The sequence below is a fragment of the Lonchura striata genome, chromosome 5, assembly GCF_046129695.1.
Source record: "Lonchura striata isolate bLonStr1 chromosome 5, bLonStr1.mat, whole genome shotgun sequence".
Classification (NCBI taxonomy): Eukaryota; Metazoa; Chordata; class Aves; order Passeriformes; family Estrildidae; genus Lonchura; species Lonchura striata.
In genome coordinates, this window is record NC_134607.1 from 57932908 (window position 1) to 57957819 (window position 24912).

Below are 24912 nucleotides of genomic sequence, written 5' to 3' on the forward strand. Positions count from 1 at the left end.
GCTGGCAGCATGCCCTGCTCCTACCCAGCATCCCACCCCCAGCATTTTTGATGCTAACGTGAGAAAGTTTGGGCTGTTCGGGTTGTGGCATTGAGGGGCTGGTGACATATCCTGTGACCGTGGGAGGGCTGTGGGCCTGCTACTCCCGTACTCATGCTCCCATGGGGGCTGTCGAGGTGTGTGAGTCTGTGGCTGTTTGTGGGGACACTCCTTTGAGCCTGCTCCTGCTGAGGCAACCACAGCAAGCTGAACACCATCAACTAATGCAGCATCCTGGAATTCAATAACTAATGCCCCTTAACTAATGCAGCATCACTGGTCAGTGACATGAAATAGGTATGTGGGCTTTGCTTGCGGCGGCAAGCACCCACGTGTGGTACCAAGAGGCCTCTGCAAGCTGACAATTGTCATTGATAATAAAACTGCTCCTCACTAGCACTGGCAGGAGTTTCCAGAGCACCCTGGGCATAGAAGGGATGGCTTGTGAGGGCGGAGGCGGTGCCAGGGCTGGAGGCAATGCCGCCGGCAGCTCCCTGTGCTCAGCAGAAGGGACTCGAGGCTGCGAGGGGAGTGTCCGGCGGTGGGGCGAGAGGCGTGCGGGGATGGCTGGGCTGGGCTGCTGCGGGACAGTGGCCTCTGGCGCAGGGAGCGGCGCCGAGGGCAGGACACAGCGGGGCTGGGTTACACCCTGGGCACAGCGGTTCCTTTTCCTTCTCCACACCCCGACTGCTGCCGTCTGCTGCCCGTGCATGTCGGGCGAACTGCAGTATCTGCTGCTTGCCGAGTAAAAGTTGTTCCTCGAGCTGTTGATTACGGTTAATTAGCATTAATTTTGCCTTAAGTGGATCCCAGTTGTGCTCGTTTTCTCCATCTCCTCCGGCCCCCCGGTGCCCTGGGCCCGTGGTGGGTGGGCGGGCGGGCGCGGAAGGAGGGAGGGGGCGGCCGGGGCGGCGGCGCCATCTTGTGGGCGAGGGCGCGGCCGCCGCCCGTGCCTGCCCGCCCCGCCGGACCGGGCCCGCGGTGCCCGGCTCGGCCGCCCGCAGGGGCCGGGCAGGGCTGACGGGACAAGAGCTAACCCCTGACGTGACCCGCTCCGCCCTGGCCTCGCGTCAGCCCCAGGCCCGGCCAGGTGGATGCTCTTCTGGGAGGCGTCACCCTGAGCAGGCAAAGCTCTCCCACCAGGCGAATTCCCGCTGGCCGCAGGAGCCAGTGAAGGAGAACGGGTGGGATTCGCCGCGAGGCCGAGGCACGGCTCTGAGAGTGCGTCAGGCCTGTGGTGGTAACTTAGTCCCTGGGAATCCTTCCAGCAGGTGAGCAGAGAAAAAAGCAGGAGTAGGTGATTTCTGAGGCAGACTTGTTTTGCTGATGAAAAGGATTTAGAGAACTGTCCCCTCCATTCCCCATGGTGGTGTCAACACCTCTAATTTTCTGTTTTCCCATCAAGTCACTGATAATTATCTTCCCTACAGCATTTCAGTGGTAGAAATGTAGTGAGGGCATTGGCAGCTTTTACCTCAGCATCATCCAGCCCTGCTGAGAGGCACTCCACACAACAGCAGTAAAAATGCTGGCAGGGGTACGGTCCTGCTCATGCTGGCTGTGCTATCGCTCCTGCTGCCAGACAGGGAGAAACTCTACGCCTTGGAGTCTGGGGTTAGATGAGTCAAAGAGATTGTGAATCCTCAGAGGTGCACGTGTTGCCACTGGCTGGCTTTCCAGCCATGGGGGTTTGAGCTCTGACAAGGCAGCAAACCCAGAGCTGCTGTGCTGGGGAATGCTCTGAAGCGCTCTGTGCAATCAGGCTCGCTGAGCTGCTGCAGCTTTTCTGTGTGCCAAGTGGTGTTTCTCTTTTGGATGGTTGTGGTGTTAAACGCTTCAGCAATAAAGAGGCTTTGTTGTGGTCTCTGCAGCATTGCTTTTGCCTTGGCTAGAAGCAGCCTTTTTGTTTGAATTAATGCTTTCCCTGGAGTTGGCTGTGGGGGCATGTGTGGGCTTGTGTGTGTGTGTGTGCCTTGACTTGTGGGTGTACATTGGACACAGCTGTGAACCGGCACTTCTGGTAGGTGCAGTACTTGCCCGAAGTTGTTGTTCAAGCCTTCCGGAACAACGTGCTTTTCCTCACTGTTGGGAATACTGGACATTATTGTGGGCTTTTTAAAGTGCTTGAGTGAAATTAATATCCACTTTTCAATTACAAGCAGAAACTGCCTTGAATCTACCCAATCCTCTGTTTAATTTCAGGAAGTGTCAGCATTCACTGCATCAAAAGAAGGACCAAGCCATACAGGTCCTGGGTGGTGAGTTTACAACTGGCCAGGCTGTTCTCATCATACTGTAGGGACTGGCTCACATGCACCAATGTACTGTATAATGCATGAATGAAGGTCATACAATGACCCATTCCTTTGGAGCTTCTTAATTTATTTCCTTTGGCACAGGTATCCTGGTTAGTTCCACCTAAGTTTTGGGGTGATCCATTCAGTCCTGCTACTGGCTGGTAATAGCAGCTCCCCAGCTTTTCCTCATCTTTCTTCCATTTATGTCTCCAGGGTTAAAACTCAGTTCAGAATCCCCAGACCAAATTGAATTAGAATTTAACATTCAAAGATTCAGGCTCCCTTTAGGCTCTAAGGAACAGAATGTCATCCTGTCTCGCAGTTAATAGCTGCTGGGTAGTCGTTTCAAAGCCATTTCTTTTCAGTGAGCTCTACCATAGCAAATCCCAGCAGTGAATGTATTTCTGGCCTGGCTGTGCCTTTAATCCCACAGCTGAGTTTTATGTGTGATCTCTTTTGAAATACTAGAATTTTTTTTTTTTTTTAATTCCAGACAGCGATATTTCTAGGACTTGGTATTTTGAGTGGCAACAGGATTGTTTATAGGAAGAGAACAGAAAGGAGGGAAGGATGATGTTGACCTAGCAGCCCTACAAACCTACCACACTTAATCCACTTATCACCCTGAATTCCTGAAGCAGATAAATGCTGATAACAGTTAAAACACATCACTGGCAGGAGCAGCATGTTCTGTCCTCTAGAAATACATCAATACTGGAAATTACAAAGCTGTGTGCTACCATGGGGATGAGCATGATATAGGAGCTGAGGAAGCCTTCACTATTCAGTGGAGTTCTTCCACAGGAAGGTAGTGAGCCTCTGCTTCCTTCTCTCTCCCTGCCCCAAGTACCTTGAGATGCCGTTCAGGCCTGAGAAAGGCTTCTGAATACCATTGTGACCCCAGAGCCACAACTGCCTGATCTGTGCCTCCATATCTGAAATACCAAGTGGGCCCCAAGTGTCTTGTTACTGCTTTTGATTGTCCTTGCTGCTCAGCATTAAGACCTGTGAGGAGTGATTTCCAGCTGAGACCAGCCCCGTGCAGCTCACATCAGCATGTCTTGGGGAGAGGAGTTGGTTTTGGCTAATCTGAGCTAAACCTTCCCTGGAGGAGTGCAGCTGCTGCACCAGCCTTGCAGAGCCTCACAAAACCACTTTCTCCTCTCCCCATCTGTCAGGGCTCTCAGAGAGGTACTGGAGTCATCCCTGGGTGTCATGCAGCTACATGCCTCCCCCTGTGTCAAGACCCCTTCCTCCTGGGGGCCTGTCCCAGGTTGAACAGGAGGAAAAATGCTGTAAACCAAATGTTGTTCGGAGTAAACCTCATTCCTACAAAGTCTAGAGGCATAAAACACCTGATAGTGCTTTTGAATACGTGAAGCTTACAGGTTCATCTGCTGCCTTAGGTCTTTCCCCACATGACCATCCCCCACCTCTGCAGCACAGCACCCCATGTGAATAGGCACCCTTGAAGTTGCAGTAAAGTGCTTTCTTGTGGACAGTGCAAGAAGTGTGAAAGGAGGAAGCTGTCTAAAGAGAAGTGAAGACCTCTCACCCACTGAAGTTTTTATGAGTCAGATGCTGCTCAGCTGTTGCATTGCAGATGTCTTAGCTTTTCATTGAAAATCAAAGACTCTTCATGAGTATAGGCGGCAGGAGCCTCCCACAAAACGTGGTTTTTCTTTTTCAAAGGGCTCTCCTTAGATTTGCCTACAATAGATTACTTAAAGCTTGCCTACATTGTGAAGCTGATTCAGAGCCAGCATGGTGTAGATCTGAAACGGTCCAGCTGTTGGGATGAATTCGCTGTCTGGCTGTTCTCACTTTGTGGATGCGAGTGCCTTCCTCTCAAGGGACCTACTGGAGAAGTTGGCTGTAGAGGGCTGTTTTGTGGAGTCAGGGGTACAGTAGAGCCTTTGCTCTGTACAACTATTCATACGTGTACTGGTTTTCTGTGTTGAAGGCAAAACAGGTGATCCCATGCTTTGTGGAAGGTGACAGTTTGCTGCAAATGCATGTGATATTTTACAGTCATCAGGAAGCAAACTCTGTGTGTTGAAGTGCTTCTGGTTTAGTCTTTGGACACCCGCTAGTGGGTCTAACACCATCGTTGCTGTACAGAGAAGTCAACCCTGGTGTGGGGAGGAGTCTGACCAAAAAGCAGAAGAGGTTGTGTCTGCCAGGAACTGCTTGCCAAATGCAGTGTGTGTACAACTCGCCTGTCGCTTCGCAAACAGGAGGCGATCAACCAGCTGCCTTGGCATGACAATACCTGACAAACCCCCACCTCCTTTGCCTTTGGGATCTTTGTTTCTGGTTGGATTCTTACAGCCTTTGACCCCCCCATCATGATCCCAAATCTAAAAGTCATCTTCCTGTTTCTTTGGTTGCTTCAGTATGGAGGTAAACAAATATTTTCTTTTTAATTCCTTTTGTTTACTCTCATGTTTTGCATATTAGAGCAGTTCCAGCTGCTATCTTTTGCTAATTTCCAGAGATCCCCTCTAGGAATTTGCACGCTGCTGCTATTTCTGTCTTTTAAGCATTTCAAAGCTAAGAGAGTGAATTCTCAAGAAAGGGGGAACATGGGAGAAGGGTTAGATAACCTAAATAAAATGTCTTAGCTTTTTCCTTGGTATGTTCTTTTCAACCTAGTGGCTTCTGGGATAATATGAGAAGATGGATCTCTCCTCTCTTTTGTTACAGTAGTGCTTAGCTGTATCTTATATAGAAATTATATTCATGTGTGTTCCACTATGTAGAGATGACGAGAAGGATGATGAATGATTTGAAAAATATGGCCCAGAATAAAACACTTGAGTTATCACTCCCACAGTGTCTGCAGGATTTTGTTACTACCTTTCCATAATATTGTAACTAGTGTACACAGGCCTGAGCATGTCCCTGAGGACTGTACTGTATCTCAGTTGCTTTTACAGCCAAGAACCTTTCTCTGGCATTGTAACCTAAGCTCTTCTTTATTGTCAAGCTGTTGTCCCTGGCTATGTGATCTGTAGAGAATTTTTCTTAACATATGGTACTTCCCAGCAGTCTTTTCTGGGCAGTAGCTGTGCCCCCTCTCCATTGTTGTCCCCCACCACAAATCCTCAGCGCTCAGCACTCAGCAGTGCTAAGCCTGAATTGACTTTTCCAATGCCAGCTCCCGCTGTGCTGAGGTGACGCTGCCGTTGTGATGCAGCGTTAGTCCATGGTGACAGAAAAGCAAGCCTGGCTGTGCTCTGGGACAGCTTTAATACCTTGTTATGAGCCTGTTCATAGATGCAGAACTCCAGGGAATCCCATCAAAAGCATAAATGGAAAAGCCTGCCCATCCCCTACTTTCTCTCTCTAGCCTTTTTTCCCTCTTCTCTTTTCATGTCTCTGAAAGAATCCTTCATTTTGTGAGTAGACTTATAAGTTTCCAGTTCCCTTTCTCAAAGAGCCTCCTCTTAAGTTGCTTTATATGTGGTGTTATATCAGCTGACAAATAAATAGATCCAGAGACTGCCTGATATCAAACCCAGATTTGGCTGGGAACCAAAGAAGTCCTGTACCCCAGCTTCCTTACTAGCCTGTGGCTGACTCTTATGTTCTTTTCTTCTTATTAAACAAAACAGCGAGTGAACTGTGGTGTGGTTCCTCATCTTATTTGTCCCTTCTTTTAACTTCTGATATAATTGTCTATTGAGTTACACTGATAGATCACTTTAAACTGCCATGTATGTATTAGGAGGAAGCATATGAAGGGCCTGCTCTCATCTCTGCCTAAGATACTGTTATGTATGAACACTTAAGATCTGCAGATAGTTCCTGTAACTAACATTGAGGTTTGTGCTTTGCTCCCATTTTAGAGCAGCAAAGGTTTGGAGTGATTTATTTATTTCTCACGGCCTTGGTGCTGGCCCCTATGTGGAATATGCCACCTCCTTCCTCACTTGCTTTTCAGAAATATACAGTCCCACTGATAACACTTGCTTGCATACAACACCTTCGCTGCCCCAGAGCCATCACACAGCCCCATGTAGATTCCCAAGGTTTATACTCAGGAGATGTCCAGCTAGCATTTATCTTGGAAAATTGCTTTCTATTCACCTGCTGTAAATATGTCCATACACCACTGCAAAATCAGTTCACTTCCTGCTTAATTTCCTGTCTTTCTGTGTGCTGCTGTTGTATGGAGGAGCTCACAAGAGAAAAGGGGAAGCCTGTGAATGCAGCAGGCTATCATGGATCAGACAGCAATTACCCAAGAGAGGTGGCAGATCACACAGGGCACATGCTCTGAATCACTCAGCTTCTGACAAGGGCCAACACTGCATGCTACAGGCATGCTTCCTGGTGTATGGTTATTTTCAGAGTGATCCTGTCTTTGGGGCAGCTGTCCTCTCCTTACTAAAAGTGAGGTTAGGTTTCTGCTAACAGTTATTACCCTTACAGGAGGAAATGTCGATGTACAGCAGAAACCTCCAATCCAGGTTGCCTTGCTCAAGGAAGGAATATCCATTCCCTGTAAAGTCATCTTCCCTTACATGCCGAAGTACACCAAATTTTCAATCTCCTATTACTGGATTAATTCACTGGATCAGAAGACATCTATCTATAGTAGGTTGGAAAACGTAGTCATTCCTTCTGGAGAAGAGAATAAGACTGCTGCCTTATCTTATGACTACAGAATCATGCCACTTGAAAACACCTCTTCTACTGGCACGTATTACTGCAAGGTCATATGGAATGATATCCAAAAAATGGGAAAGGGAGTGTTTGTCCTTATTAGAGGTAAGTGAACAACCAGAAAGGAAGGTCAGGAGGTTAAAAATCAGCTGTATCTGGCTATGGAAACCTGATCTTTGCTCTTTTTCTCTATCCACACATGCTGTGAAGTGAGGTAGGAATAATGCTTTATGCCTAATACTAATTGCCATCAGAGTTGAAATGCACTTGGCACAGGTGTTCTGTTGTTCCCAATGTATAGATGGGAACATGAAGAGGCAGTAATTTATATCTGCCCTGCCACATGGGAATCTGGATCTATTCAGGGAGCCTGGGCACTGGGTCAGACAGTGCTTTTAGGTGTCAGTGTTCAGGAGACAGCGTGGTTTCAGCGGTGTGACAGAGGCAGCTGATAAGGGTGCTTGCTGTTATCACATGTACAGGTTCAGCATTCTCAGTTTTAGGGACTCACAAACAGGTTATGGCCTCACTGACATGCCTCCCTCTTTTCCATTTGGTACAGGGAGTTGGTTGGTCTCTTAATGAGCACACTAGAAAGCACTGGAAAGCTTGATGCAATGTAAGAGGAATGTTAAAGAAAAGTGATAAGGATGTGCATGCTGCTGACTGGCTGGATGTGCATTAATGACTGTTGGATATCAAGAAATTGTTAATGTAAATGCAAAGAGCTGTGATGAAGTAACTTTGTGACACTGGTCAGAGGATGCCTAGAGTACTCATCCTCCCAGTTCGTGTGACCTGTGTGCATTCCAACATCTGTCTTTTTGCTCCTATCACAAAAGACCTTTGCCAGCCTCTATCTACCAAATTTCTTGTCTCATATCACCTCTATCTATGAAGTGGAGCTGCTTATACCTTGCATCTTCTGTGTGATTCTGCAGCTGCACCCTCCTCTCTGTTCAGAGTATGTTTTGAAGGGTGTGTGCATTTCTGCCACCATATTCTGTATCTCCTGTATTTTAGTTTTCTCAAGGCTTTTTCCAGGATTAAAAATACAGCAGGGCTGTAGTTTCCACTCACACTGTGAACTTTTTGCCTTCTTTCTTACAGATACGGGATATATAAATACCTCTTATGAGTGGGAAATCCTCATTACCCTTACTGTTCTTCTTGCTGTATTGAGCATCACTGCAACAGCTTTGCTTCTGTGGAAAAGAAAGGCAAGTAATAACCAAATAAAAAGTAATACCTGATGTATTCTAGGAATTAATTCCATTTACTTCTAACTGAGCTGAATTGGAAGTCTCCATGCTGGGTGTCTGATGCAGTTTATTTTCTTAAGTTCAGTTTTTCTGAGAAGAAAAGATGATAGGAAAGACAAAACCAGTAAGTGATTTGCCCATTAAAGAAATTCTGGCAATCATTTTGACTACACCATGCTCTGCTTTAGGGCAAGGATTTGACACAGGGTAAGAAGGCACACTAGCAGTGTGCTGGCTGTGAAAATATTCAAGGAGATGTGGCCTTGTGCTGGGATTTTGGAAAATTGCAGTCTGTGCATACTCAGTCATGCCTTATGTCAATTTACCAGTTCAATTGTCTAAAACCCCTGTTAAGGGGCCAGTTAGACAAGTAATGTCCTGTGCACTCAAGCAAATCTTTTACAACCCTGATAGGACTTTCCCTATTTCTAATCCTCTTTCAAGATGGAGGTTACTCTATCAAAGAAACTGCAGCTGCATTCCTGAGCTTGGGTACCACAGCAAAAAAACTCTGTACTGTGATGGGGATGGGGACCAAAGCCTTGGACATCTGTTTGGCAGAGAAAACATTAAGAGACAGAGTGAGAGGGGAAGGTCAGGACAGGAATCGCAAAGAATCCTGTGTGAAAATTACAAAAAACTAGGGAAAAAAAAAAAAGAAAAAAAGATAAAGGGACAAGGATTGGACTATACAATCTCAGGGACACCTTCCATTATCAGTGGTTCTGTGAGGCTGGAAGAATGAGCGTCTGGGGAGAAACTGGGACTGGAATCTGGAGTGAAGAAGCACTAGAAGGGTGTTAAGACTGGATAGCCAGAGCCCCTTGGGTGAGCAGACTAGTGTCCCAGGTTGGGACTTCCTGGGTAAGGAAGGGGAATCTAGGAAGCTGAGAGCAAAGGGGATGCCAAAAGAGGGGAAGAAAGGATTTGAAGAGTGAGAGAAGAAAAGCCAAAAGCAGAGCTAGAAGATCTGGATGAGATGGACCCTATGGAGAAACCATCTGTAGTAATGATACTGGAATCCCTGTTGTTTGGGGAAAACAACTGCTTCTAGTACTGCCACCCCTCAGATGTTCCAATAGCATAATCTGCATTCTTCCAGAGATCTCCAGACTGGCTTAAAAATACCCTTACATCTTCTAGAATGGAATTTGGGATTGTTGGTTTCTAGGTAGAGTATGCCCCATAATTCCTTGAAGCTGCTCTCCGCCACCACAACAGCAGACTCTCTGCATGCTCTTTTATGTGGAGGCTGTGCTGCGTGTACAGTCCTTCGACTCCGAAGAGGATCAGGTTTCAGCACACACAGTCAGAGATCATGAGGCTGAAAACAGAACAGCAGCAGTTGGCAGCCTGGCTAATCTCGTGAGACTTACCTTGCAGGCAGTCTGATGTGGGGGAAGGAGTGTAAGAGGCAAAGGGAGTCAGCTGGAGACAGGCCCCCATCTCTGCCTAGAGTGTCTCTGTGGGGATGAGATGGGGAGGCACTGTCATGACTCACCAATTGGCATCTCTGGGTTTTGAGGTGGGCCAGTGAATCTCAGACTTATGGCCTCTCCTTGGGGTCTGAAGAGATTGTGCAGTCATTACATTTGCCCTCCTGCAGAACACAGCCCATATTTCTCACCACAGCTTGCTCAGACCTGCTGGTTTAAAAATGTTTATCTTTAAGAGAAGCTATTTAGCATCCTCCTTAGTTACTAATGGACTGGAAAGCAGTTTGTCGTTTTCATGTGATGTGAATATAATCATCCCACTTCTTTCTGAATTAGAACAGAGATACTTAGCAAAGCCTTCTGCTTTTTCTGCCTCTTCTCTTGCTTGCTGAGCAGGGCTAACCCGTATGTGTGTGAATGGAATGTGTTCAAGGACAACTCATCTGATGCAAGAAACATTCAGACGAAAGGACCTTCTTCTTTCAACTCTATGCTGGACTTGTTCATCACTTACTAGATGTCACCATTAATGGTTGTTTGATGATCTTCTGTAGACTCTCTGTATTAGGAAAAGCTTACTTGCCAAATCCTGATAAAAGTAATTGCATTTTGCCTCTCTGAAATTCCTCTCTGCACTATGACCAGTGCCCTGCTTTAGCATTGTTTTGTGCTGCTCAATATTTACACCTTTCAGCTAGTAAGGTTTCTGTGGTGAAAGTTCTTTATATGTACACACAAAGCCCAGTTCTCCTTTCCAGTGTAAGTCACTAGATTCTACACTTAACCATGTAGTGAGGAAAGTAACCAGCACGTGTTGTACAAACACTGCCAACACTCTTCCTTGTGGAAGGATTCAGGAGGTGTGCAAACAGCTGGCTTCAATATGACATTGATATTAATTTTAGCTTTGGGGAGGGACATGTGGTTTTCTCCAAATGTGTCATTTGGTGTCTTGTACTGAGCAGGTGTTGTGCCCTAGAAGGAACCAGCCAAATATCCTGAGACAGAAGGTGGAAACACAGCTCCCTTCAGCCAGCCCACCACCACTACCACCTCCTGTCTATGATGTGAGTACCAGAATCACCCTTCATCTCTTCTTCCACATCACGGTACAACCCTTCCTTTCCCTGCCATAGTAGAGACAATGTCATGATGTGAATCATAAGCAATACCTTCATACCAGCCTGGTCTTGGTGACCTTGCCCTGCTTAGCTTTTCTCAGGACTCGGTGTGTCTCCATCCCAGTCCCAGTCACGGCCTCCTCAGTGCCCAAGCCTTGCCCCATGACCTGCTGAGCAGCACCTTTCCCTCTGCCGGTGGCACAGAGCAGCAAGTGTGGGGCCAGGGAGGGTTCCTGGTGGAAGAGGTAGAAGGGTCTCCAAAAGTCAGGAAGGAAGAAGGACTCTCAGCCCCACTTTGTACTGCAGAGTGTCATGAGGGCATGCCCTTCCCATCTGGAGAATGATGCCTCAGGAAAGGGGCAGAGACATGATGCCCTGACCAACCCCAGCTGTTTTCATCTCTGCTGTGTCGCCTTCACTGGTGTCAGTGTCACAGACCAGTGAAGTCCTGAGCAGACACACTAGCTAGCAGGGGGAAATGGGCAAGAAGAAAGTAAAGAGTTTATTTTTTTAAGCATTTCTCTTTTCATTGTATAGGATCTCCTTTTCCATTTCCCAAACTGCTCCCACTCCTTGAGTCCAGTAGCTGCAGTGTCATAGGTAGTAGGATTGAAGTGACTTCCCTGAAATGTCAGACCTAGACCTCAGCTACCTCAAGTAACCATGATTCCTAATCCCATTTACAACCTGTTGTCCAGCTCCATTTTATATGGATTCCTTTCTCTCTTTTTACTCCCATGGGATGGCTGCTCCACTAAGGGAAGGGTTTGTTGTTTTTTTTTTTTATTTGTGACCTGTGGGACCAACGAGGAAGAATAAAATGAAATTAGCAGAGAAGGATGTTGACTGAATATTAGGAAACGTTTCTGTCTGTGAGGTCTATAAGGGCTGGAAAAGTCTCTCCAAGGACAACCTGTGAGCTTTGCTGCATTAAAACTAAATCATTTAGACTAAACAAAGTGAAGCTCTGAAGAATGTACTACAGAGAGGAGCAAAGTTCTGCCAGGGAGGCAGGAGACCTGATCAGTGGCAGATACCTACAAGAGGATGGGCCTGCCCCTTCTCATTCTTACTCTGGGTGGGGAGGGGGGCACCATTTTGTGCCCCTTTAATTTTTGGAGTTGCAGTTTAAAAGAGAGCACTGTGTATTGTATGTGATATGTTTATTCTGGGCAAAAGGCAATGCTTTGGTAAAGGAGGTTGTAGGTTATAAACCTTTTCATTTGTATCAAGTAATTTCTTTCTAATTCAGGCTTATAAAAATCCGAATGGGTAGTTTCCTGCTGAAGTGGATGATTTCTGCAAGGAGACAAAAAAAAAATCAAATCCATTTCTCGCTCAGTCGGCCTCGTCATGCATCCTTAGCTCCATCTTAATTACATGTTTCATCATGTTATTCTGTTCAGGCTCCACTTACAGCAAGCCAGCAGAGCCAGCCTTAGGCACAGGCAATCCCAGGAGCTGGCTGAGCCCCTGTGCTTGCAGGAGCCCTATGGACCTGGCCCAAGACGCCTTCCTGTGAAGCCTGTTAACCACACACCAGCTGTTCAGGGCTCCTGGCCAGCCCGGTGTGCAGGGCAGGTGGCTTGGCCCTCTTTGGCAGGGCTGCAAAGAGCCTGGGACCATCTCCTGCATGCTGGGGTGTATGAGTCTGCCCATGGGAGTTTCCTGTTGTTGAGAGCAGGGCTGTGATGTGGAAAGCAGCGAGCACAGCCTTGCAAGGCATAATGGGCACAGGAGGAGAGAGGGTGGGAGCCCTGGGATTGAAACTTGCATTGGATGGGCCCTCAGGACAGATGAAGGGGATAGAAAGTTGACAAACCTTATTTCTTTTGAATAATAAATCTGGTGCCCCACAGCTCAATTTTGTTGGGACTCTGCATGGTGTAAAATCAGCCCTGCAAACTGTTTGAAACCGAGTTGTGAAAATCTATTGGTGGGTGTTGAACTCAGTGCTTAATTCATGGGGATGGGAAAAATCTTTGATCAGCATTGGGGTAATCTAAGGCAAGGAAAAAAAGGAAGAACAAGTGAGAAGTAACTCCCAGTGATGACATAAAGAAGGACGTCAGAGATCAGGGGCTGGACAGGAGGGCAGCACATGCTAGCTATGCTATCTGGTCAGGAAAGCAAGAGGTTGGAGTTTGGAGAAAGGTGAGGCTAGAGAAGTGCAGTGTCCTTGCAGGTCTGAAGCTGGGAGCAGAAGCAAGAGGACGCAGCACTGGACATCAAAGTAACAGATGCTGTTGGAACTGGCTGGCACAACTCATTAAATGCTCTGTGTTATCCTACATGGTAGCAAGGCTTATCACTGGTGTGGGAAGAGTCCTAACACGCCTTCTGCAAAGCTGTCCTACTGAACATTTCTAGGAGAAAATACCTTCCCCAGTGGCTCTTCCATGTGCCACTATGTATTTTGTGGTCCCTGGTGGGGGGTATGCAGTGAAAAGCATACAAGGTAGCAAAAAGGCTGGTAATAAGGGGGCAGCTGGGAACCCACTTTGTTCTCTCTACACTGCCTTCCTTGACCTCTCTGTCCTCCTACAGTTGTAGAGTAGCTCTACCTCACTGCACTGCCCAGAACCAAACCTGTATATCCTCTGACTTCCAGCTTAGCTGCTCAGTTAATGAGCAGCTTGGAAATAACAATCTGAGGGACTTGCCTCATCTGGTTTACACTTCAAACAAGCCTTTTTGAGCAGCAAACAGAGCTCCTGCAGTGCAGGTGCAGTTAGGTTCCAGAGCACAGGAGATTTTCCAGGTGTGAGGGAGACAGGAGGCTGCTCAGGGATAGGAAAGCATCTGTCAGCAGGGAAGAAAGTGGCCTGTGTGCCTTCACTGTGACAGTAGCAGGTGATCAGTGACCAAGTAAAAGTAATTAACTTGCAAATGGTGGCTGGAGACACCAGCTCTCCAACTGACCAGAAAAAGACCAGCATTGTTAACAGCCTGCATGGGAAGAAGGCATGTGGAAGGAAGGGAATCTTTTCTGTCAGTTAAACACCTTACTTGCAAGTAGCTTCAGAGTGGAGTAGAGAAAGAGGCTGCCTGTCCTGCCAAGGGGATATGGAGCCAGGCTTCTGGAAGCTCAGCACACAAGACTATGTCCTCACTGTGAGTATCACAAAGGGAATTGAAAATGAGTGTGGGGAAGTAGAATTTTCTGTGTGCACATGTGCATGTGCAAATGGTGGGAGTCTGAGTAGGCAAAGCAGGTTTTTGGGAGCAGGAAGCAGACAGGTGAAATAATCTGGCTGTTTCCAGAGTAGCAGTGGGAATGTGAGAGCCATTCACTGTGGCCAACTCATGTCGTAGTGCCTGTTTATTCTAAGACTCACTCCCCAGTGCTGCTTCTGTATCTTCTGTCCCTGTTCAAAGCACTGTCCTGCTGGCCATGGCTGAGAGTTTGCAACTCTGCATGAAATTATGAGGGTTCAAGTAATTGGCAGCCCCCAATGAAGCCTCCATGTTTTACTCATCCTTCTCACTGCATTACAGGGTGTCTTGCTCTCTCCACTAATACCATCTGCCCCTCTTGCTGCCAGAGCTCCTCCCATCTTCCTGTTGCCAGAGAAACAGCCACCTTGGCAACCTGCTGTCATCCTTGAAACACACATGGAAAAGTCCTCATGATTGTTATGTTTGATCCTTCAGGCAGATCTGGAATATCACTCAAACTGACATGCATCTCCTGTGACACAATTACTTGGGGGACAACGAGTGCATATACATGCAGGGGGTGTGTGTGTTTCTCTGTAGCTGAGTGGGACCATGTTTGAGGGCCTGGGAGCATATGGATTTTTTTATTATTCTTTGTTTACTCAAAGAAGAAAGGAGAGTTCTGGCTTGAAAAAAAACCCAACAAACTATAAACAGAATTGTGTTCATTTAAACACAATAAGCAGATATTGTGTTCATTTTCGACAGCTTCTGTGCTTCAGGACCCCCAGCGTCTCCTGTTGTCTCACCTTTGTCCCCAGAATAATCATGAACAAGAACTTGTGGTTGTCAGGCACCTAAACAGTCTTGGGTGGTGCAGAGCACTGCCTCTTACCTGTGGTCACCCTGGTGCACAACTTTACATTCTGGCACAATTTTGGAGCAGAGGAAGGCAGGGTCATTGGCATTCTTCTCCACTGCCTTACACAGGGTAGGCCACATCAAGGCCTGTCTCTGTAAGCCTGAAAAAACGATGATGCAGCTGCACTGTAGGGACTTCAGGGGAAAAGGATTTTCTTTTGCCCAAGTTTGCCCAAGTTAAGGTCAGGAACTTAAAAATTTTAGAGATGGCAGGGGTCCCTAAAAAATGTCAGGCATGATATGGGGAGCAACCCAGTGGGTAATTAGTTTGTTTAAACCTAAGTATTTGATTTGACGCCTTCTCTCTCTCTCTGTGCAGAGCCTGGATGTGCAGCAAGTTGATGTCTATTCTAGCCTCGAGAACAACACAAACAACCCATCACACAGAAAGAATCCTCCAAGGAAGGTAAGGGCCAGGGTCATGTTCTTGGAAAGTTCCCATATGCCCTGGGCACCTGGGGGAAGAAACCCCACATAGTCTCACGACCTAGCAGGCAGTAAATGTGTTTGCAGTCCCACCAAAAGGGGAAAATGAGATGTGGCATGCACTCAGAAGCTGGGCTGCACATGTAGCCTCTCTTCTCTCTTTCAGCAGAACCCTGGCCCCTGCAGCTCTACCACTTTTGGCGCTCACAGTTTTGTGCAGATGTTTTGCTGTATGACGTGTGCTGAAAGGCACTGAGGGGTTTGGCATCACTGCTCCCTCTGAACAAGATGGGCATTCATGGAAAGTTGGGAAGGTGCTGGTCCTGTTATTGCCCCTTCCAGATTATTTAGGCAGCTGAGACATTCTCTGGGCTGAAGGAAACTGTGCACCAACAGCAAACCCTGAACACAACTTTCCTCTCACCAGCATTAAGCACCTGAGAGCCATTTCATGGTAGCAGAAGCTAAGATGGTTTGGGCAGAGGCTGGGCTTGTACAATCTCTGCTGTCAGCTCTGGTGCTCAAGAAAAGGCAGTTGTGGGTATTTTGTGGACTTGGATCTTCTTGTTGGGCTGAGAATGATGAGAGACAAGGAACTAAATTCCCTCATAGTGAAAATGGAAGCAACTAGGAATATGCAGGTGTAAATCAGTTGTGGGGGCCACATGAAGCAGATCAGAGGCTCACACAGCCTTCTACCCTGCCTTTGGTAGGCATCAGCTGTTTCATATGGATAAAACTTGCACCAGGCACCCCAGGAAACATTTCCTTCCTGTCCTCAGAACCTAATTTTTCTTTTCTTCTCAAGACCTGTTATCTGCTTAAAAAAATATATCCTCTTCCAATGCTAGTAGATGTTCCTGGAAAACATCTGCTGCTCTCTCCTATTAATGTTCTGTTGGGGAGAGTTTCCTCGGTTGCACCAGCCTTCTCTTTCATGAAGGACATGTGTCCGAGATGTTTTCACAACTCCCACATTTTAGGAAAAGGTGGTCTAAAATCAAGCAGCCCCCTTTGTGTCAGAGCTATTTGTTGTGTTATCTGGTCCCAATGGCCACTGGCCTCCTGCAGTTACTGCTGTGTCACCACCATGGCAGTAGTAGCAATAGCAGTGGCAGGTTCCTGATTATTGAGGGAAAGGATGGGTTGATCTATTTGGGCTTGTCTTATATGGTGCACTGGAAAAGACAGCATCCCTGCATTTGTGTTTTGCTGCATTTTGAATTATTTGGATAGGGGCTCTCTTTCTGATCCTGTTTGTTTTTCTGTATACCTTTACCAGCTGCTCCCTCTGAAATGATTCAGTCTGGATGGTAAGATGAAGTATGTGTGGGGTTTTTCCCTACAAGAGAGCTGTCTAGGCTGTGCTGATTTACTTGTGTGTGGCCCACACCATTCAACTGCTGTTTGGAGGGACAGAGGGTCTGTAAAACAGAGCAGCAACAAAGCAACAGCAGAGGAACATCTGTGTGTGAGTGGGTCTGGCACTGTCAGCCTTGGCCAGGGTGGAGTAGAGGTCAAAGCAGAGATGGGAGAAAGAGAGGAGAAGAAAGCAGAGAGGGGATGGGATGAACCCTCACACTGTGAGCAGACAACAAGTGTCCTCAGTTCTTGTGCTGGTCTGGAGGAAGGGAAGTGTCAGTGGCATGGATCCCATGAGCTCAGCACTGGAGAGTTTGCACTATCTACTATGGTTGGAAGCAGTTTGATCAGCTTTCCTCAGTCATCCTGGGCTGTGACCACTTGAGATACTTATCCTCCAGCTGTCTTTGCCAGAATATAGGAGGATGTTTTCCGTAAGAGTGAGACTTATGGGTCAGTGGGTTTGGCCTGTGAGTGGGAGCTGAGATTGCTGAACTCAGTGTGCTTCAGAGGGTCCAGCCCAACTCTTGCTGCGGGAGGCTGCACAATTGAGGGGAAGCTGTAAAGGGAAGTAGGGCAGAAAGCCTCAGGAAAAAAGCATTTGCATGCTGTCACTCTAGCCCAGTTTGGATAGCAAGGGGTTAATCCCGCATGCTTTGGGGGTGCCTCCACTCAGCACTTTTGTAGTGTTTCCCTTTGGTGGTGGCAACAGAGAAAATGCTAGTGTAGGTAGGGCTTAGTTCAGCCGGTGGCATTTTAGCTGCTTGCTGTGTAACCTTGCTTACAGCAGGCCTGTGCCACACAGCACTTAAAATATCAGTCTGTCAGCGCCTTGTCTACACAAGGAACGGTCGTGAGGAATAGACTCGACTGTTGAAGAAACAGGATTGAGGAGGTCAGGGAATTCCTCCTTCACAGAATCCCAAGTGATTTATTTTCTTACTGAGTCCAATTTCCCCTCCCCTCCCTGTCTGACAGTTTTTTTGGGGAAGAGTGACTAGTAAAGGAGGCATCTTTATCCCTTGGGCTGGATTAGTCACTTTAGTCTCTGGTGGAGCAGCATTTCTCACTGTAGTGGCTTCTGTTTCAGCAGATCACTTATAGCCATTTCTAACAGAACGTCTGCTTATTAAGAATTAATTAATCATCTTTTGAATAATTTCCCTTCATTTATTTTTTCTCCTTTTCATCATTCTGCAGACACCTAAGAAGCAAGAAACTCTAGAAGAATCCTCTGATACATTGTATGAGAATATCTAACAGGGAAGATTCCTGACCCTATGTGGACCAGACATCTTTCTGTATGGCAGAGCTACTCTTTTACATCCCTGATGAGATGCAGATACATGGAGAGATCCACACTGACTTCAGAGCACAACCACGAGGGAATTGTGAGCCCCTTGTCCCTTCTAAACTGCCCTTCATTAACAACAGAATATATCTGTTAAAATCCCTCGGGGCTCAGTCTGCATTGATGCAACAAGGCTATTTTGCAGCAAAGTTGTTTGATGCAAAAGAAAAGCTGCTTTTGTCAAGCACTTATTCTGGGAATGGGCAATCTGTGAAGGTTTCTCTCACCTGCCTCAGCTGAAATACTTTACTGTTGATCCTCTGCAAGTGGCAGGACAATCCAGAGATTTCCCTGCTTGCTGGTTTGATGTTCCGATCCTGACCTGCAGCCGCCCATCTGACTCTGTGCTTGCGGCTTTGCCGAAATGGCCAACAGGACTTCATGCATAGTTTAATCAGATCCAAGCATCCAGCTGCCCATTTCCCTTTCTCAGGAACCCCAGAGCAGACAGGCTTTCTGATAATCTGCTAATCCCATCAAGTAGTCACAGATGCCTACTGCGACCTTCCTCGGGTGACTCAAATCAGTGCCTCTAAGAAAATGCTTCCTCTTCAGCAATATCAGCAGTACACTGTAAGGGCTGGATGCGCTGACCGAGATAAAGGTGGAGAAAAGGAACACAGAGAAATATCCCTTCCTGACAACCTGTCTCAGTGACAGCGCCCATTCCAGAACAGGAAAGAGGAACAAGGAGGTGGGAATGTGAGGAAGCTCCCTTGCTGGGGCTGCATAAAGCCAGGCGGGTCTGGGGCCAGGCTCCAGCATGCAGAAGTCCAGAGGGAGCTCACCAGTTTCCTTTTCTTCTTGGCAGTGGGCATTGTTATCGCTTGGGATTTTGAGCCTCTGTGGGAGCAGGCATGGTACCTCTGCCCCACCAAAAAAAATCGGTTTGCCTTTGTTTCAGCTGGCTGTTGTAGAGATTATAAAGCTCCTTTACCCGCCCCCCCCCCCCCCCCCCCCGCCATACATTATTGGCCAAGGAGATCAGTTCTGAAAGGGGGTAGGAGGAGGGAGGCCTTAGAAGTGAATTTACTAACCAAGTTCTTTCTCCCTTGTCAGCTGGAACTTGCCTACCATTTGTGCTGATACATATTCTGGTTCTGATAGGAAAGAAGTTACATTAAATAGCTGTATAAGATGATCAAACCAGCAGATCAAAAAGCTGAGGCTGTTTTATCTCATATTAAAAAACAACAACGAAATAACAACCAAATAAAACCAACCCAAAATAAGAATATGCAGGATAACTTGAGAGGAATTGTAGAAACTTCTTTAAAGAAGAAGATCAAATTAAAATTGAGCTCCAGGGTCATAGGACCCTCTCTAGCTGAAGATAATGTTGCTATGTATCAGAGATAGAGGCTGTGGAAAATGTCTCCGGGGCCTCCAACCTTCCTATACTATGTTTAAAGAGATAATCCGCTTATTGCTTTGCTCTTTTTATTAGAAAAGATTTCAAACATGCAATTTGGACTTTCTTTAACCACAGAAAAATGCTTTTTCTCTTCCCAGCACTGAGGAATTCATTTCAGAAAATGCAATGGATGGACAGTGTGTCTTATTAGATCCATTTATAATTTGTTAAGTGATCACAACAATTATAAATATTTTTGAAGTAAAAAGTTTTACATTTTACTAATATGACCAGGAAAAATTTGTGTTCACAGAAGAATTTACAGAGGATTGTACAGGTATAATAATTTCTTTCCTTAACAAATTTGAAGAAATGATGAGATGAATTATAAATATGTTGCAGTATGGCAATAAAATATTTAGCAGATGCTGGTGGATTAGATGAAAAGTAAAAACTTTCAAAACAATGATGCTTAGGCTTTGCGTTTTGTTTTTTAAATTTTATAGATGTTAAAAATACTGGATGCTACTGGAAATTTCCTGGCAAGGATCTCTTTTTGCAGTGAGCTGATTTGTCTTGAGTTTCTGGTACCTTTTTAAGTAGTGTGTTTCTTACATTTATGCCTGAACAATTCTATATATTAAAAAAGCTGAAGCTGTTTAAAATAAACCATGAGAGAAAGAACAGTATTTGGAATTGAAAATGCTATTCTAGAACAGTCAGTGCTAAAGTAATGAAAGAATCATACCAGATTTGATCAATAAAATGAAAAGTAAAAATTTCTAAGAAACACTGGCAAATGTGAGGATTTGGGCTGTGTGCCAAACTTTGTCTAAATTGGGGTGTGGGTTGCTGTGTTGATTTCAATGGCTTTTAGGTTGACCCTGTGAGGAAGGCTAAAAGGCTGCTGCATGAGAAAAAGGAAGTTTGAATCTATGAAGCCACAGTCTCAAATCACTTCTTTAGTATTATGTGTCATGGGCAACCACAGCCTGTGTGAGAGAGAAAAGCATAAAGCAGAAGGCTGTGAGAGCAGGGATGGTTTTAAATGGTATGGAGTTTTCCAGGGTGGTACGAGGAAATGCCTGAAGGCACAGGTAGGAGAGACTATGAAATATAATTTGTATAATATTGGTATAGCTACTCCGTAGCCGAGATTTGTTCAGGGAAAAGGCAGTCACTTGATCTTTTTGTTGTCATTTGGTCTTTTTGTCTTACCTGGCTCTGTGGCCCATGAGAATAGGTGCAAAAAATGAGTGCTACTAGCAAGAGGAAATGTGTTCATTTCTAAGTGTTAGGCAATTGGGAAAAAAAAAAAAAAAAAAAAAAAAAAAAAAGAAATTATGGATCAGTTTCCCCAGCTTCACAAATGTGAGAAGCAGTGACTGGCTTATTGTGTTCACCCTATACATTTTGCTTTAAACTGAATGTTGAGAATGGATTCCTGTTTAAAACTGTGTCTCTAAGGGCCTCAGCTTCACTTGTTTCCCCCAGCATGGTGCTGTTATGCACAGAGCAGGCTCCCTGGTAGTGATATAACATTTGATTCCCAGGTATTGATTTATCCTTTTCTATTGACAGGATTTCAGGGAAGTGGAGACCTGTTATTAAGGTAAGCAGTGGTGTGAGGTGGAAATGCACTGCCTACCTTCTTCTAAAGGAGGTGCTGTGTTACGACTAGGATCCTTTGCCCTCTTCACCAGACATGAGCCTTTGGTCTTGAGAGTGCATTGCTACAAAGGGTGTTGGTGACACTGAGGTCATCTATTCCCTTTAAATTGACTCCTTCATAATGCTTTACAGCAAATCCTTATTTGAGAAGGCAAAAGCCAGGGTGCACTTGAGAGGTTTGTTGATTTGGTCTTTTTCTGCAGAGGACAAGTTCTTGCGTGGGTACTGGTTTGTCATATGAAACAGTGCAAACTATATTTTGCCTTTATCTGCAGACAAGACCTTACTGTGGTTGATAATGGCAGTGAAACACATGTCCAAAGTGTTCTCCTTCATTACTTCTGACTTCTCTTCTTTAGCCTTCTCAGGGGTGTCTCTACTGCAAATCATCTCTAAATACCCAGCTAGGGCTGGCTCTTTATTGAGGGAAGTGCTTGACTGAACAGCACCCAAGAAAAATGGTTACTATGGCTCTGGTTTGCACTGCTGTCCTACCCTACAGGTGTGCGAGTCTGGGCCAAGGGCAGGGGTCTCTTGTTCCAGGTGGGCTGTCTATTGGGAAGACTTTGTGTTCTTTCAGCCCTTGGCCATGCCATATTATGACCCTGTGAGGCAAGGATTTAGGGAAAACAGTGAGTGAAGCCACCAGATGGTGCCCTAGGTCCTCTCTGGTCTCTTTCCTGTCCCCTGTGTGCCCACATGCCCCAGCCAGCTTCCCTGGTAACCCTCAGACCACAGACTCCCCGGGGTGGGCAGCTACAGCCACATAGAACATCCCCAGTCATGATTGTCTTCTACCTCTGGGGCTGGTGACTCTGACACTCCTCAAAGGTCTGCGCCATGGCCCAGGTGCCACCAGCACCTGTGAAGAGATGGGGACAGGACAGGCTCCCCTCTTTTGCATCCATGCCGTCTGGAGCAATTGCTCCATCAGAAACCAATGTCTTGGCACAGGACTGCCCATGTGAGGGACAGGAGAGTGGCTGCTGACACCATCACTGGGTCAAGAGCGGCATCTGAAAGGCAAAATTAGCCACATGTTTGGGGTTGCTTGGAATTGACACTACTTTCACCATTTGGAAGAATCTTATCTTGGGTTTGGGAAAATTTACTGTGTGTCTGTGATGAAAAAAAATCCTTTGCACCAAATGCTGCTTCTCTTCTTTACTATGTCAGGAAACTGATGAAGGCTCAGATATTGCTGTGTTTTGGGATTCTGTGGTGGTCAAGATGTGCAATGCACAGTGAATTATCATCGAGAGTTTATAAAGAAAAAAGGAGCAGCTCAGAGAGCACCAGCGATCTCCAAGAGAAGAATGAAAACCATAAGTTTCTTCTCTTGCTTGATTCTTGGGCAAGCCAGGCTTCACTTACTGTGAGGGATGAAATGTATTTCTTTCTTAATGATAAAGTAGAAATGCAGATTACTATTAGTAACTAGTATGTCACTAGGTCCTTCACTATTAATAACTAGGCCTGTAAACTGCTGGAATGTGTTGCGAGCTGCGAATCTTCAATGTTCACAGCATCTGTGCATCACAGAGCTGCCACTATGCAGCTGCCTGGGGACAAAGTGTGATAGTGCCCTGACAGTACCAGGCAGGTTCCTGTGGGAAGTGACACAGAGAAGCTGCTTCTCAAGGAAGGACTGTTTCAGCGGGAGGGGAGGGCTCCTGTTCCAGGAAGAAATCTTTCTCGCTAGCTGATGAACCTCTCCTAGAGCTCCTCTTTTCCTTCAGCTTCTTGAAATATGTGGGTTGTGTTGTATCACTCTGGGCCACATGAAGATTTGGATATACAGCTGGTAGGGCCAGGCAGGTCAGCCACCCTGCTTTAAAGAGTTAGAACGTAATTATCCAAATTGGAACAGGGTGAACATGAAAAAGCTAACATATGGGCTTCTTCAAAACGTTATGTCTTTTAATAACCTGTCAGGGCCTCTGCTTTCTATCCCATCTGAAAGATTCATCTGCCTACAATTTTGTGCAATGATATCTGAGCACTTCCATGAGTAATAATTGTATCCAAAATACCTGTGACACAGTGAGCTTCCCTCCCTTGTGAGAGAATTAGTGCTGTAATGCCCATAATGGTGCTTTTGGCACTGACATGTACTATTAAAATCAGAGGTTTCAGAAGTTCTTGCGAGGCTCAGTATGTCATTTCAGCTTCATGCGTGGAAAAAATGGAGACTCAGGAATTTAAATGACATTTCCAAGACTACAGAGCATCAGAGGTGAAGTTTGGAACAGAATTCAGGTTTCTGTGTTCTTAATTCTATCAGGTTGTCCAGGAAGAAGCCAGTAGCTGGCTACATAAGAGCTGCTGAGCTACTTATAGTTTTTTGGGAAAAATAAAGTTTCTTCCTGATGGGTTCTGTTGCACTTTGCTTTTCATTTTTGATTTCTCATGCAGGTATCAATGAGACCTGCATCTGCCTAGTTGAGGTAGCAAAGCTACAGAAGTTACTTCCCTCTTTTATAGAGGCATCCATAATTTTGACAATAAGGAAAGCTCATCATATCCAAATTACCAGAGAAAGCCCAAATACATATGCCGTAATTCTCCAAATACATGTTTACAGAGGGAATGTGCTGAGTTGTTGCTCATCCAACCCATGAAGTCTTTCTGATTGCTGAAGAAGTTCCTGAGCTCCTGGAAAGCAAATTACTGCAGTTGAGTTGCAAAGGCTCTCTCCACTCCCAAGGAAGGAAGCAGGGAAGTCCCTACCATCATAACAATTAGATGTTGGAGAAGGAGGTGTGAGGAGAGGTGATAATGCTGATAATTAGGTGAATGGAAATGCTTGCCATTCTTTTTAATGTTTAAAGGAAGCCACAGTTTTGAAGTGATGTAATTCCTGCTCAGTTGGGTTATTCATTCAAGCAGTGCAGTGCAATGCTGTGCTGGCACATGGGGGAGAGAAAGCAAAACTTCATCATGGCTCTCTTGGGATTTCCGTACACTTTCAGACTCATTTAGGTAAAGGCAGGGTGTGAATCTGAAGTGTGCAGCTCTTCCAGCGTGGCCCTCTGTACAGACTGGCCCTTTGCTAAGGAATGTGCAGAACACAGATGGGGGTTCTAAAGGAGCCACTTTAATAGAAGGAATTGTAACTGTTCTCCCCATAAGATTTAAGATCTTGCTGTCCACAAAAATCAGGTTAGCTATTTTGGGTTCTTGCAGAACTAAAATGAATGCAGCATCTCTCATTTCCAGTCATGATAAGTCACTAGATATCAATTCTTAATTGCTTGATTAATCTTGAATTTTCAGAGCTGACAGTGCCTGTCTGAGCACTTAGACAAGAGCTACATTTAAAAGAAAGGAGAAAATGCTTCTTTTTTCTAATTTTATCCTTTTCTTTAAGCATGGTCTGCAAGGTAAGAGCATGAAATTACAGAGATTTGTAACATGTTGTCCTGAGAAAGATGGACCATTAAGCAGAGTGCAAATGAAGCAGTCACAGGTTTGTGATAAGCTAGGGGGGTTGATGAATTAATTTTAGCATATGCTTCAGCATTTCCTTACAAGATTATGTCAAATATTAGTACACTTATATTTGCTGTATATTTGTGTGTGTTAGGCCATGTTTTTCATTTACACAAATAAGCAGAAAGGTTTCCTTCATGAAGATCATGACATTTCTATGTAGAGAAAGACAATTTAAGGTCAACACTTATGGGGGACTATACCTTCGTGTGCTTTGTGTATGGATGAACTGATAATGATCACTGCACATGCCTCCCTAAAGGGTGGTGTTAAAAAAATATAGACCAAATTAAAACCAAAAGACATTCAGGCTCCCTGCAGAACATTTATAAAATTGTTTTGGCTTTTTT

At 45.7% G+C, this 24912-nt stretch overlaps 2 protein-coding genes across 3 annotated transcripts in view; both read left to right on the forward strand.

The window, feature by feature from the left end:
* The first annotated feature begins 4535 nt into the window (after positions 1-4535).
* NFAM1 (NFAT activating protein with ITAM motif 1) lies at positions 4536-18007 on the forward strand. Its single transcript, XM_031507290.2, has 6 exons — positions 4536-4739; positions 6774-7112; positions 8118-8227; positions 10671-10772; positions 15226-15312; positions 17895-18007. Exons 1-6 carry the CDS (start codon positions 4685-4687, stop codon positions 17952-17954), a joined length of 753 nt encoding a protein of 250 aa, XP_031363150.2. The 5' UTR covers positions 4536-4684; the 3' UTR covers positions 17955-18007.
* A 539-nt stretch (positions 18008-18546) lies between these two features.
* Positions 18547-24912, forward strand: part of TCF20 (transcription factor 20) — a 140826-nt gene continuing 134460 nt past the window's right edge. Inside the window, exon 1 of one of the 2 annotated variants that reach the window (XM_077783615.1) lies at positions 18547-18618. In XM_077783615.1, coding sequence (XP_077639741.1) covers positions 18586-18618 — 33 coding nt within the window. In that variant the 5' untranslated portion in view covers positions 18547-18585. The remainder of the gene's footprint in view (positions 18619-24912) is intronic. The other variant, XM_077783618.1, reaches the window with a different exon arrangement.

Bases quoted from the DNA above. Each gene is read 5' to 3' on its own strand.
- NFAM1 (XM_031507290.2), top strand. From the start codon at position 4,685: ATGATCCCAAATCTAAAAGTCATCTTCCTGTTTCTTTGGTTGCTTCAG. The intron at 7,113-8,117 runs GTAAGTGAACAA...TCTTTCTTACAG, and splicing joins AGTGTTTGTCCTTATTAGAG to ATACGGGATATATAAATACC. The intron at 10,773-15,225 runs GTGAGTACCAGA...CTCTCTGTGCAG, and splicing joins TACCACCTCCTGTCTATGAT to AGCCTGGATGTGCAGCAAGT.